This window comes from Populus trichocarpa, chromosome 5 (assembly GCF_000002775.5).
Source record: "Populus trichocarpa isolate Nisqually-1 chromosome 5, P.trichocarpa_v4.1, whole genome shotgun sequence".
In the NCBI taxonomy this organism is placed as follows: Eukaryota; Viridiplantae; Streptophyta; class Magnoliopsida; order Malpighiales; family Salicaceae; genus Populus; species Populus trichocarpa.
The window spans coordinates 6,770,369-6,785,499 of NC_037289.2; the positions used below are offsets into that span (position 1 = coordinate 6,770,369).

Below are 15,131 nucleotides of genomic sequence, written 5' to 3' on the forward strand. Positions count from 1 at the left end.
TATGGTTCCCATTTATTTAGTTTAACTTTATGGTCATAAATGTCACTTGAATTCCACTTTAGTGGTTTGATTTTGATTTATGAATGAACTGCTAAATATTTATATAGCTGATGGTCCATTTTCTAAGGTTTTTTTCACCTTTTCCTTTTCTTTTCGAGTAAACAATGTTATTTTGTTCTCATGTTTTCATGAAAATAATTAGTTAATCCTTTAATTTGGCTTTTAAAACCTTAATATTTTTGTATTTGCTTATCAATTAGTTCCCTTTGTAGGAAATTAGTAAAAACACAAAGATTAAATGATACCTGTCGTTTTATTTTCTTTTTTTCGGGTTACAAAAGCAATCATGTGTACTCTGTGGTTACTTTTGATGACCTTGATCATTTCATACCCTTTTTTGTTCAAATTCAAGACGTGCCTTTGGCTTGAATGATCAATAATTTGCTCTCAACTTTCTCTTATAATATAAAGAAAGCTTTCTTTGGCCTTTATAACCTTTTTGGTCCCTAGTCCTTTGTTTTTTCTTTCCCTGAATTTAGATGCTAAAATGTTGAATTATCCAGCTTCATAATTTAGTAATTGAATTTGGATACTTTCCTTTCCGTTGCTTCTATCAATAGATTCAATACCGTGTGACTACTGTAGCATTTGATTAATATTTCAACTTTGTAAATACTTTTGACTTACTGGCAGAAGTTCTACAAAACCACTCTATTACTTGCCTACCAGACTTTTGGTGTTGTTTATGGCGATCTCTGCACATCCCCCATCTATGTCTACAAGAGTTCATTCTCTGGTGAATTACAACTTCATGAGGGGAACCATGAGATTTTTGGGGTACTTTCTTTAGTTTTCTGGACTTTGACAATCATCCCTCTTTGCAAGTATATGATAATTGTGTTAGGAGCAAATGACAATGGAGAAGGTGCTCACAATGATCTATCCATTATATTGTATTAATCATCATATTAATGTAAGTGGTTTGATGCTCATTTCTTGTCAAGAGCCTATCTTTTCCAGGTGGAACCTTCGCATTGTACTCGTTACTCTGCCGACACTCCAGAATGGGCCTTCTGAAGAGTTCTCATCTGGAACATGAGTTTGTAACTTGTTGTGATTCTAATGTATCCATAAAGGAGACAAGAGCTAGCTTGGTTATAAAGGAATTCTTCAACAAGCATCGTAGTTCGCGTGTTGTTTTGCTGCTAGTTGTTCTGCTTGGGACTAGCATGGTCATTGGTGATGGAATCCTGACACCAGCAATGTCTGGTATGTTTCCTGATCCGATTAGAATTGTATTTATTTAATTGCGCTGCCTTTTTGCATTTGCTGATTCTCATGGATTCCTTGTTTTCTTTTGCAGTCCTATCTGTTGGGAAATTTCCAGAACTCAATCACACACAATTTACGTGGTTCGGCAACTTGCCTACTCCACGGAGCTACTGGTTTGTATTAATGAAGCTTACAAACAATACAAACAAAGGAGGAGGAGATAAAACTCTCTCAACTCAACTCTACTCTCTCAAGCTCTCTCTATTCTTCTCTGTTCTCTCTTCTCTCTGTGTTTCTCACGCTGCTCTCTGTGTTCTTCATACACACGCAAAAACATCACAGGAGGGGGGTACATTAATATACAATTAATGGGAGTGAGGGGGAGTCCTCCACCATGTGCTAAGTGGGAGATTAGGTAATCCCACTTGCACATGGTGGGGCTTGCTTGTCTCCAATAATTAACAATCTCCCACTTGGAGACAAACAATGAAATTATCTTTTATCCTTGAAGGCCAACTGAAGTTTTGCACAACTTCAGTTTATCAAGTGTAACTCCTTTGGTTAACATGTCAGCTGGATTCTTGCTTCCACAGACCTTTTCTAGCATTAGTTGCTCGTCATCCAGCAGTTGTCGGATGAAGTGATATTTGATCTGAATATGCTTCGTCCTGGAGTGAAATGCTGGATTCTTGGCAAGGAAGATTGCACTCTGACTGTCGCTATACAAAGTACCTTTTCCATTCAACTTGCCCAATTCCTTCAGGAAACTCTGCAACCATACTATCTCTTTTGCAGATTCTGAGACTGCAACATATTCAGCTTCTGTTGTTGAAAGAGCAACGATCTTTTGCAAGGTAGAACTCCAGGAAACAGCAGTACCTCCTAGAGTATAAACATATCCTGTAGTGCTCTTTCTGCTATCAACATCTCCTGCTAGATCAGCATCTACAAAACCTTCAAGTTTCAAACCACCAGCTGTGAAACTGAGACAAGTTTCCGAGGAACCTTTTAAGTACCTCATGATCCATTTGACCGCCTCCCAATGCTGCTTTCCAGGATTGCTCATATATCGGCTTACAACTCCCACTGCATGGGCAATGTCTGGTCTGGTACAGACCATAGCATACATCAAAGAGCCGATAGCTGAGGCGTATGGAATCTTATCCATGTATCCACTTTCTAGCTCAGTTTTTGGTGACTGATCTTTGCTGAGCTTGAAATGATTCCCCAGTGGTGTACTTACTGGTTTAGTATTATCCATACTAAACCTGCTGAGAACCTTCTTGACATACTCTGTTTGTGAAAGCTTTAGTACGCCTTTGTCTTTATCTCTGAAGATTCTCATGCCAAGTATTTGTTTAGCAGCTCCCAGATCCTTCATTTCAAACTGTTTTGACAACTGCTGTTTCAGCTTATCAATCTCCTTAATGCTGGATCCTGCAATCAACATATCATCTACATATAATAGTAGAATGATGTAGGAGTTGTCAAAATGTTTGACATAGCAACAATGATCAGCTTGGCATCTTGTATACCCGGAACTGCACATGAAGTTGTCAAACTTCTTGTACCACTGTCTTGGAGCTTGCTTCAAACCGTATAGGCTTTTCTGTAGCTTGCAGACTTGATTCTCCTTTCCTTGCATTGCAAACCCTTCTGGCTGTTGCATGTAAATATCTTCCTCCAAGTCACCATGAAGGAATGCTGTTTTTACATCTAACTGTTCAAGATGTAAATTTTCTGCAGCTACTATCCCCAGAACAACTCTGATTGTTGTGAGCTTCACAACTGGAGAAAATATCTCAGAGTAGTCAATGCCTTTCTTTTGTTGAAACCCTTTGACAACAAGTCTTGCCTTGAACCGTTTACTTCCGTCATGCTCAGTCTTCACTCTGTAAACCCACTTGTTTTGTAAAGCCTTCTTTCCTTCAGGCAGTGTGGTTAGCTCCCAAGTCTTGTTCTTCAGCAACGAACTCATCTCATCCTTCATGGCTAACTCCCACTTGCTTGAGTTTCCATCTTGTAAGGATTCTTCATAAGTTAGCGGTTCACCACCATCTGTCAACAAAATATAATTCAGTAAAAGTGTGAACCGTTGCGGGGGCTTTATCGTCCTCGAAGACCTGCGAACAGCTGGTTCAATTTGCTCCGCATCTTCTTGTGTAGTAGCGGGTACAGATATGCTTGAGTCTTCTTGTAAAGACTCTTGATTGTTGTTCTGCTCAGTAACATCGGGAAGGCCTTCTAATCTTATGAATTCAGATCCTTGTGGCCTTGTATCTGAATCAGCCTTATCTGTTTCTGCACTTGATCTGTCTTTGTACAGAACTTTCTCATTGAAGATCACGTTCCTGCTTCTGATAATCTTTCTATTCTGATCATCCCAGAACCGAAAGCCAAATTCTTCATCTCCATAGCCGATGAAGAAACATTTCTTGGATTTGGCATCCAACTTGTTGCGAGCATCAGAATCTATATGAACATAGGAAACACACCCAAAGACCTTTAAATGAGAGAGTTGTACCTCTTTTCCTCTCCATACTTCCTCGGGCAGTCTGAACTCCAAAGGAACTGATGGTCCACGGTTGATCAAGTAAACTGCGGTATGAACTGCGTCGGCCCAGAATGTTTGAGGTAACCCTGAATGCAACCTCATGCTTCTAGCTCGTTCATTGATGGTCCTGTTCATCCGTTCAGCAACGCCATTCTGTTGCGGTGTGCCTGGAACGGTCTTTTCCATTCTGATACCATTGACAGCACAATACTCCTTGAAACCTCCATCAATGTATTCTCCTCCATTATCAGATCTTAAGCATTTCAACTTTAGACCTGATTCAGTCTCAACCATAGCCTTCCATTTCTTGAATGTTTCAAACACATCAGATTTATTTTTCAGAAAGTAAACCCATACCTTCCTGCTGAAATCATCAATGAAAGTCACGTAATACCGAGAACCTCCAAGAGATGCTACTGGAGACGGTCCCCATAAATCTGTGTGTACCAGCTCTAGCTTTCTTGGTCTTAAAGTCCTGCCAACCTTCAAGAAACTGAGCTTTTTCTGTTTTCCAAGAACACAGCTTTCACAAATGTCTAGATCGACATTTTTTAATTCTGCCAGCTTTCCCTTCGACTGAAGTATCTTCATCCCCTTTTGACTCATATGGCCGAGTCTACAGTGCCATAGATGTGCTTGATTTTCTGCTTCAGTAGAGGCAATAATGTCTGCAAATCTTGTGGTCATATACAGGGTGCCGATTTTCTTTCCACGAGCCAAAACCATTGCTCCCTTTGATACCTTCCACATACCTCCAAAAAAAAGGATTGAATGACCACTATCATCAAGTTGTCCGACCGAGATCAGCTTCTTCTTTAGATCAGGAACATGCCTTACATTTTGCAAGGTCCATATAGATCCATTCATTGTCTTGATTTGTACATCTCCTAAACCCACAATATCCAATGGTTGTCCATCGGCCAGATAGACTACACCGTGATCTCCAGCAATATAGTTTTGCATCATTTCATGGTGTGGTGTACAGTGAAATGAAGCACCAGAATCAAGAACCCAATCATCAACAGGACTATGCACAGCAAGAATCAAAGCATCTTGCACCTCATTTGTGGTAGCGTTTGCAGAGTCAGCTTCAAGTTTTTTCGGTTTTGTGCAATTCCTCATGAAATGACCAGGTTTGCCACAATTCCAACATTCAACCTGCTTTCTGGGTCCAAACTTGCTTTTACTTCTATATCTTGATTTTGATCTGCCTCTGGATAAGCCTCTATCATGTCTCCTCCCTCGAGTGTTGATGTTGAGAGCTGATCCTGAGCTTGAACTTTCACCCGAGTCTTTCCTTCGCACTTCTTCAGCCAAAATCAAGTCTCGAATGTCATCATACTTCAGTTTGGATTTTCCAGCTGAATTGCTCACGGCTGTCCTCATGCCTTCCCAACTGCTTGGAAGTGAAGCTAGCAAGATGAGTGCACGAATCTCATCATCAAACTCAATCTCAACAGATGATAATTGATTTGTGATGGTATTAAAGTTATTGAGGTGTTGTGTCACAGAAGTGTTTTCGACCATCTTCAAGTTGAACAACTTTTTCATCAGGTGCACTTTATTATTTGCTGATGGCTTCTCATACATCCCAGACAAGGCTTCCATCAATCTTGCAGTGGATCTTTCTTTCGTAACATTGTGAGCAACTCTTCTTGATAAGGATAACCGGACAATGCCCAGAACTTGTCTATCAAGAAGTAGCCAATCTTCTTCTTGCATATTTTCTGGTTTACTCCCCAACAAGGGAAGATGAAGTTTCTTCCCATATAGATAATCCTCAATTTGCATTTTCCAGTATCCAAAATCTGTCCCGTCAAATTTTTCAATTCCAGCTGCTTTTATTTCATCTGCCATTTTTACTACTTCTCCGATTCGAATTTCCCAAATCTGACCTTACAGATGTGTCCGGAACAGCCGAAAACCTTGGAAATGACACTGAGATCACCCCAATCGGACTTCGGATGGCTCAGATTTTAGCAATCAAAGTTTTGAATTAACTGACGGTGCAGATGCAGCCGCGTGTCAACCAGAGTACCGCCTGCGTCGCACCGGATCAAAACCTAAGTAGCGGTTCTGATGAAGCCACGTGTCAGCAGATTAGGTCCTGCGTCACACCGTATCAAAACTCAGTAACGGTTATGATGTAGCCACGTGTCAGAAGATGATGGCCTGAGTCACACTGGATCAATACTCAATAGTGGTCCTGATTTAACCACGTGTCAACTGATTGGATCCTGCGTCGTACTGGATCAAAACCCCTCAACGGTTATGATGTAGCCACGTGTCAGAATATCAGCTTCTGCGACACAGCGGAACAAAACTCAGCGATGACGTGGCAGGTGACGCGGACGTTGACCGTACGGCTTTGCTGACGTGGCGGGTCAGCCCGACCCGTTTTGCAGAAGCCGGGCGAAGATGGAGCGTGGCGCGCGTACGGCGCGTGGGCAGTCTGGGCGTCGGCGCGTGTGGGCGCGTGCGGGCATGCAGGACGTCGGTTCTTCGCCGGGTTTGCAACAGTGGATTCGTCCGGTTGTCCTCTACACGATGGTATGTTCAAAAACACATTTGGAGAACTTTGATTTTTGAGTTTGGATCAAACACCCTCTTTGTCAAGAACAAGCTCTGATACCAGTTGTTGGGAAATTTCCAGAACTCAATCACACACAATTTACGTGGTTCGGCAACTTGCCTACTCCACGGAGCTACTGGTTTGTATTAATGAAGCTTACAAACAATACAAACAAAGGAGGAGGAGATAAAACTCTCTCAACTCAACTCTACTCTCTCAAGCTCTCTCTATTCTTCTCTGTTCTCTCTTCTCTCTGTGTTTCTCACGCTGCTCTCTGTGTTCTTCATACACACGCAAAAACATCACAGGAGGGGGGTACATTAATATACAATTAATGGGAGTGAGGGGGAGTCCTCCACCATGTGCTAAGTGGGAGATTAGGTAATCCCACTTGCACATGGTGGGGCTTGCTTGTCTCCAATAATTAACACTATCTGCAGTCTATGGAATCCAAATTATGGCTCCAGATTTACATGAGAGTAAGTTATGATCCTAATTCGATTGATAAAAGATCACGGCAAAATCTTTAGCCAGTTTCTGACGTGTTCGTATGTGCCAGATTATACTGTTGCCATTGCCTGCGTGATCTTAGTTGGCGTTTTTGCACTTCAGCATTGTGGAACACATAGAATTGGGTTTCTTTTTTCACCAATTTTGATTGCTTGGTTGCTGTGCATCAGTGGGGTTGGCATTTACAACATATTCCATTGGAACCCTGATGTTGTCAAAGCTCTATCACCATACTATATCTACAACTTTTTTATAAAAACTGGGACAGCTGGTTGGAGTTCATTAGGAGGCATTGTTCTCTGTGCTACAGGTTGGTCCTAAAGGAGAAAATATTCAATTTTTTTTTTATGTTGCTGTGTTGGATTTCTCTTTTGGTGATCCAATTTATTAATCTATCAGGTGCAGAAGCTATGTTTGCTGATCTTGGACATTTCTCAGAGCTTTCTGTTAGGGTAATTGTTCTTTGATTTCCTGATATTATAAGCTATTGAAGGGGTTGACATGAAAATTGACTTATTCATGCATCTTTCAAACAGATTGCATTTACAGGACTCGTATACCCTTGCTTGGTTCTGGCTTATATGGGTGAAGCCGCTTACCTCTCCAAGAACAGAGGTGATCTTCAGAGTAGTTTCTACAAGGCAGTCCCTGGTAACTCTTAATAAAACATCTTCCCTTTTTAAAAAATAAATAAATAAATTTTATTTTAATCGGTCTTATCTCCTATGCTTTCAGATGCCATATTTTTGCCAGTATTTATCATCGCCACTCTTGCAACGGTGGTGGGAAGCCAAGCAATAATATCAGCCACTTTCTCCATTATTAGTCAGTGTAGGGCACTCAATTGCTTTCCACGAGTAAAGATAGTGCACACATCAAATAATATTCATGGACAGATCTACATACCAGAGGTGAATTGGGTATTAATGATTCTATGCCTTGCTGTTGTTGTTGGATTTAGAGACACCGCTACTATCGGCAATGCATACGGTTTGTGTTACCTCACTCTGTTGCCTTTCTGTTTGTGTTCATATGTGTATATATTGTAAATGAGATATTTAATGTTGTTATTGTGTCTGCAGGTCTGGCAGTAATCACAGTGATGCTTGTCACAACCTTGTTGATGTTTCTGATCATTAGTACCGTGTGGAATAAACATGTTTTTCTAGCATTCCTTTTCGTAGTGATTTTTGGATTTGTGGAATTGTCCTATTTCGATGCTTGCCTCGCTAAATTACACAAAGGAGGCTGGTTTCCCCTTGTTGTTTCTGCAGTAGTTTTGTCTCTGATGTCGATATGGCATTATGGGACTATCAAAAAACAGGCATTTGAGCTGGAGAACAAGGTCAGCTTGGACTGCCTCTTGAGGCTTGGACCATGCATGGGAATAGCAAGGGTTCCTGGAGTTTGCCTAGTTTACTCTCATGTTACCTCTGGTGTCCCGCCAATGTTCGCACATTTTGTCACCAACTTTCCTGCATTCCATCAGATTCTTATCTTTGTATCCATTCAGTCTTTGATTGTTCCAAAAGTTCCAGTCAGTGATCGTTTCCATGTTTCTAGGATTGGCCCACCAGAGCTCCCTCTATTCCGGTGCGTTGTGAGGTAGACTGTCTAAATCCTTCTACTCCCCCCCCCCCCAACTCATTAATTGTTATTGCTGTTTTCAACTCATCATCAAAGCTCGTGACTCATTGATAGCGAGTCCTTGACTCTTCTCTCTCTCACTACTGCTAGGTATGGATACAAGGACATCAGGGACAGCTATGCCTTTGAAACCCAACTGATTGAAAAGATATCAGAGTTCTTGAAACGTGATTTGAGTAGCGAACAAATGGTAGTGATAGAGCAGTCTTTGCATGGCGCAAAAACACGGAGAAGTAGAGAATTGCGGTTCCAATGTCAAGAATCAAGTGAAGATGTAAATGAACTCATGGAGGCAGAGGAAGCTGGTGTGGTTTACATGATAGGACATACTTGTGTCATTTCCAACGAGGCATCATGTATACTGAAGAAGTTTGTCATTAACGTTGTGTACGGATTCCTTAGACGCAATAGCCGGAGCCCTGCAGCTTCACTTGGGATCCCACACGCTGCATTGATTGAAGTTGGTAGGGTTTATCGTGTATAAATGATGATAATGAACTAATTGAGAGCGTTCAAGCAGGTCTGAAAATTGTAAACATAATTTTTACCAACTGTATCTTGTGTATAAGGTGTTAGGCCAATTTTACAGGGTGGAGGTTGTCACAAATGTTATATATAGAAGAAGCTTGAACAATGAAAAAAGCTGTGGCAGTAAAGACTTGTATATATGTGCAGAAAAAGAAAAGAATGGCTTGTATAAGAATAAAAATTGAGTTCTTGTTTGCAGAGAAAATTCTGCACATTCAAGAGTTGGTCAAAACCAACACGCTTATGACTTGCCTCACATTAACGTTGAAAACTCGAACCTCTAGGATATTTCAGAAGCTCTAGAAGTAATCGAGAAAGTGAGAGAATAGTCTGATAATTAAGAGGTGTGTTATTACAGTTCCAATTGTAAGCTGCCTGTGAGAAATGAAATTCTCATTAATCCTCGTATCCCTGGATGCACAGCTTGATTTCAACTGCACTAGAGAGATGGACAGTCTCCATGACGAAACATGATCCAAGGATACCATCTAGCCATGAAAAGGAACAGGAAAGGTACTAGAGGCAGAACCTATCTGCTGAAGACAGTTGCTGGAAAATAATTTTTTTGTTCTTTTTCAACGTCAGCTTTACTAAAAACATAAGCTTATCATCAGAAGGTTTAGTGGCCATGTTCATCAAGACGATATTAAATCCAACTACTGTAGAAACTTTGTTGCAGCATAAATCCATCAACAGACATGAAGGTCATGCATTAGAGAACCACCTTTCAACAATTTCCAGCAGCATTTTGTTTTGCACCAAACCCCTCTTCTATATGATTCAGTAATGATAGGACCAACAATCCATCATTATTCATTCATATAGCTCATCCAATCCTTCTCCAGGCTTACATAACATTTGGATAAAGTGTTCAACCATTTAGGTGGTGGCCCAGTGGTAAAAGCTTGGGACCAAGAGGTTTGCTCCCTCTGTGGTCTCAGGTTCGAGCCCTGTGGTTGCTCATATGATGGCCACTGGAGTCTTACATGGTCGTTAACTTCGGGGCCCGTGGGATTAGTCGAGGTATGCGCAAGCTGGCCCGGACACCAACGTTAAACTAAAAAAAAAATTGATTTCATTTCGTATTCGACAAACTGTCAGAATAATATGGTGGACTTCGTGCTGGCCTTGACTGATTAAACAGCAAGCTAGGTGGTTAATCTTTTATTTTATTTTATTTAACATTCAAAGTATTTTCAGACCAACTTTTTGTGCAATGAGATCAATCTCTTTTCTGTTAACACTTTATCCATGTTTTTATGAGAAATGTTTTTTCCATAGTCTTCCTTGGATTTCAAATCCCAATGAAAAGCTAACGTGGAAAGCAAAATTTAATACTCCAACTAACACCCACGAGACAAGGTGGTGGATATCTTTCAACCAATTTCTATCCAAACATTTTAAATCATTAATAGAACAACCTAGTTTTTTACCCGTACGTTATGGATCGTTTTTTTTTTTTCAATTTAAAAAAAAAACTGTAAAGACATTAGAAAGAAAAAAACGTGATGCATGCTAGCCAAAATATTATTAAAATATTTAAATAGTAACACATTGAACGGTATATTTTTGTAGAAAATAAAAAAATAAAGACATATCAGATTGAACTGAGCCAACTATTGTTAACTTACAAGACCCGTGATCTGAGATATAAGATCATGATAAAATCATGGAACCTATACCTAAACAAATTAGAAAACTTAATTATAATGAACCAAATATTTAAGGCCAAAATAGTTTTCAAAAATTCTAAAAAAATCAGGGACTATTTTTAAATTATTTGTTGATCCCTTGCGTGTTTTTTCAGCAATTTCATTTAATATTAAGCTGTAGATTTATGTTGTAAGATACAAATTAACCCGATATTAAAAATATCTGGTTTTCTTTGAAGTTTAAAAAAAATCAAAAAATATGTTTTATTTGTGTGCATATAGCTAAATTCTAAAATTTTCATGCATGTTTCTTATGAAAAATAAAAATTGCATTTTTATCATATTTTGAAGAATATAAAAATCAGTCAATGGGTATTATAATCAGTTTATGATTATCCATTAGAACTTGACTTATATTTCAAAAACATAAAAAAAAACTTATTTTGTTTCTATTAATATCCGGGATTATAAAACTTTTATATAAGATATATTCCTGATATTAAATAAAAAGATAGTTTCTTTTACTTTTATGTTTTGCCATTAGAACAATTAGACTTTCACTTGATAAGATAAGGATCTTTTTACTGAGGAGGACTTTTCTTAAACCTTAAATAAATCAACAATTAGAAAACACAACAATACCTTAGTTTATTTCAGACAAACAAACAATGTAGCTTATCTTAGGTAAGGTGTACTGGAGGTGATACGTTCTTCCTATATACAACAGTCCCTTTATTTAGACTCAGAGATCAAGTAGAGTTCCTAGTAACCAAAATATTAGGTGACGACTCCATCTCCTTTTTAACTAATAAGAAACAAGAATTTCGTATTCTTTCCCTATCACCAGAAAGATCCGACCCTGGAGGACAATCGTCGTGACATCACACACGTGCGACATAATAACGACTCTACTAGGAAAACATGTGGACAAAGCTTTATTTTCTTATCTGAGTGTTTTGTTTTACATTATCTGATCTGTATTTATTTTCAACATGCCATTTGTAAAAATTTGTTTATACGCTTTAATTTTTGTACAAATTGTTCATGCATTGTATAATTAATTCCTTCATGCATCACTTGTTTTGAGAGCACACACAAGCTTCTAGGTTAGGTGAGGGGTTAGCAGTTTGCCCTATGACTATTGATCAAAGTTCAGATACGCGAAACACTCTACTCATATCTGAGTGTCTGTTTGGCTAAGATGGGTATACGTGATTTAACCATTCTTTGCAGCGCCTCCATGTTGTCTTTACAAAGAACATCACTAGAAAGATCTAAGATCCTTTTTTAGATCAAGTAGAAAACATATTCATATTTACTTAATGACTAGAACCTGTCTATAGGTGAATACTCCTAAATGTTTGATTCGCTCAAAAGGGCTAATCTATACCCGATATACATTATCATAAGCATTGATATGCAAACATGTTTTTAGTTTTAATTGTCATCATCACAGGAGTGAAATACAGTTCCTCATTTAAAGCAAATTTATAACATTAGATTCAAAAAGAAGCTAATGGAGAACGAATAACGTGCACACTTGGAAGCTGAACATTAGAAGCAAATGGAGAGCCTTGAGGGAGACGTGACAAGGCTAACTAGCCTACTTGAGCGAGCAATAAGGACAAGGTTTGTGGAAGCTCCAGTTACCCCAACAGTAGTAACCCCTTATCCAACAACTATGACTTCCTTTCAATAAAATTTGGGCCTCAATGGAACAGTTACGAAAAACTAGTTCACGGGCCTCTCATGCATCCCACATGTTTTCCCCATCAGGCTACCGCCTATGGTAGGTTTAACTAGAGAAGAAGCTCTGAAAGAGAATCTTATAGACAAAGCTTATGAAAAATGGACAAAATTAGAAGAAAAAATAATGGTAATTGACTAATCTATATGACCCAGTGAAAACAACGAGAATGTGCTTAGTGCCGAATATTTAGGATGTTTGTTCAGGTTTGCTTAGTTCTTACAGATGTTTTCAATTTCACCTCCTATGATTTTTTTTAATCTTTAAAATTTAGTCATTGTTCTTTTAATTGATATTTATTTTATATAGTAAATTGCAACCTCATTGGGTTTTTTCTATCAAATTCTATCTTTATTTTTTTAGCAGGTTTTTTATTAATATTTTTTTATCAATCTCATCCTTTGAAATTAAATTGATTGAAAATTATGCTTATTGATTGAATTCAGGTAAAATATGTCACGGGATGTGACTTTTAGAGATTAGACCAGGTTTAAAAGGTTTATCGGTTTCCTGTTTTTTCCTTTTCTCTATATTAATGTTTTCTTATTTTTTTCAGTTTGATTATATTAAGTTAGCCCTCATTGGGATTTTTCCTGTCAGATTTTAACCCTTTTATTTTTTTGTTGTTTGTCTCTTTTGCAAGTTTTTTTATTAATTTTTTTTCAACGATTACATCCTTCAAAATTAAATTGTATGATATTTAAGTTTCTTAATTGAATTAGGATCCATGATTAGCAACTTGTAAGTTTCTTAGATTAGACTAAGTTTAGGAGGTTCGTCTGGTTTGCTTAAATCCCCCCCCCTTTTAAGCCGATGTTTTCTATTATTATTTTTTGAAGTTTTTTTATGGTTTTTCTTCAGTTAGATTAGCATTGAGTAGTTTGATAATCCGAATAGACTCAGATATAGAGTTTTTTTCGTTGGTTTTTTTTTGTCAATTTATTTATTGTTATTGTTATTTTTTTATATTGTTTAAATTATCAATTTAATTAATAACTTGAGATTAAAATTTTTTTAACCTATCATTTTTTTAATTAAAAAAATTAAATTTGTTGTACCCGCGACGACACGTTCGCGAGGTATCTAAGTGACAAGTATTACAATACTATTGGAAACTGGCCCTCTATAAATTATATGATATCCAGAGATAGAGAAATTTCTTGAATTGGAATTCAGCATTAATTGGAAACTGCTAAAGGGATAGAAAACTTGATTGTGGCTTCATAATTGTGAATTCTATTTCAACCCTCAACTGTGCCCGATATGACACTGATGTTTGTAATCTCTTTCTTCAACATTAATTGCCTCCATTAAATATCTATCCAGCATGGTGGCATGTATCAGTTTACTTCAAGATTTATTGAATTGAACTTAATATCTTTTGGCCATTATTTAGATTTTTTAATGCACAGGCCACAGGTCACAATTAATGATTTCTGTCGGCTATATATAGTGTTTTGTTTGGCATTCTGATAGTTTGTGCTTTAGGTGATTTTTACTTTTAAAAAATATTATTTTAATATTTTTTAATTAAAAAATATTTTTTAAAAAATATTATGCAATACATTAACAAACACATAAATAGATCTGCCAATTTCTTATAGGAGCACTAAACTTGAAATATCATATAATAGCTATTTTACCTGCACCGTAGCGGGTTGTAAAAATTTCTTTTAAAAAAACTCTAGCTATGCAGGCTATTTTCTAAGAAAATTCAAAGTATAATTCAAAAGGCCCATGCAAGTATATAATCAAATAAATTGATAATAATTTATGTAAATAAAAAAAATCATTAACAATAACAAAAAAAAATTAGAAAAATTGAGAAATATATGTAGGTCAAAGTATTTAATTTCGCAATATGGATCATTTACTTGGTTGTGTATAATGAATTTATTTATAAAAATTAATCTGTAACAGAAATCAACACACCCATTTTGAACTTCCCTCATCATATAGAACCGTTTGATACAAACATCAACTATTTTGATGGCCAGAATTGTTTTGGAGTTGGTTGAGTATGTGCCATTTGATCAAAGGACCCAATCGTGACTTGGTTGCCCAATTCAAAACTTGATTTGGTTAAGGAAAAATCATGTTGGAGTTGATTGATTATATGTCATTATCGTTTCAACCCATATCTAACTCAATCAGGCTCAAATATGAAATAACAAAATATCAAAGGAAAAAATTGCAAAATAATAATAATTAGGGAGCGAAACAAAACAACAACACCATATTACATTGTCCCCCACCATCCTAGTTTAACTTGTTAAATACACGAGCAGAGTCATGACATGATCATAATGAGCTAACCTAATTTGGCTAGTTGTTTTTTCCATTATCTTTCCTTTCTCTTTAATTTGGCCTTTATAGTACTTGGGTGGGATGAAATTTAAGATCAATGAACATAGCCATAAAAGAATCGGGACCCAATAAAAATTCCAAGAGTTATTAGAAAAAGACCAAATTAAAAAAAAAATCTTTTTCATTTCATTTCCCCTTTTCTTCATAGTCGTCATTGGGATGGAAGGAGATGAAGCTAGGGACCAAACTAAAGAGTTATAAAAGAGTTGGATATCGAATTAAAAAAAATTGAATAGTTATAAAAAATATAATTAAATCAATCAAAGAACCAGTGACTAAATA

The 15,131-nt window shown here is 37.3% G+C and overlaps 1 protein-coding gene across 1 annotated transcript; it reads left to right on the plus strand.

Annotated features, from left to right (window-relative positions):
- Nucleotides 1-672: 672 nt before the first annotated feature.
- LOC7480436 (probable potassium transporter 13) lies at nucleotides 673-9,288 on the plus strand (the record flags this gene model as incomplete). Its single annotated transcript, XM_052452652.1, has 9 exons — nucleotides 673-925; nucleotides 1,021-1,267; nucleotides 6,825-6,877; nucleotides 6,958-7,218; nucleotides 7,308-7,360; nucleotides 7,445-7,559; nucleotides 7,644-7,898; nucleotides 7,991-8,513; nucleotides 8,646-9,288. Coding segments are annotated over 9 exons (2,154 nt in total), but the record flags the coding sequence as incomplete, so codon positions are not given.
- Nucleotides 9,289-15,131: the final 5,843 nt, after the last annotated feature.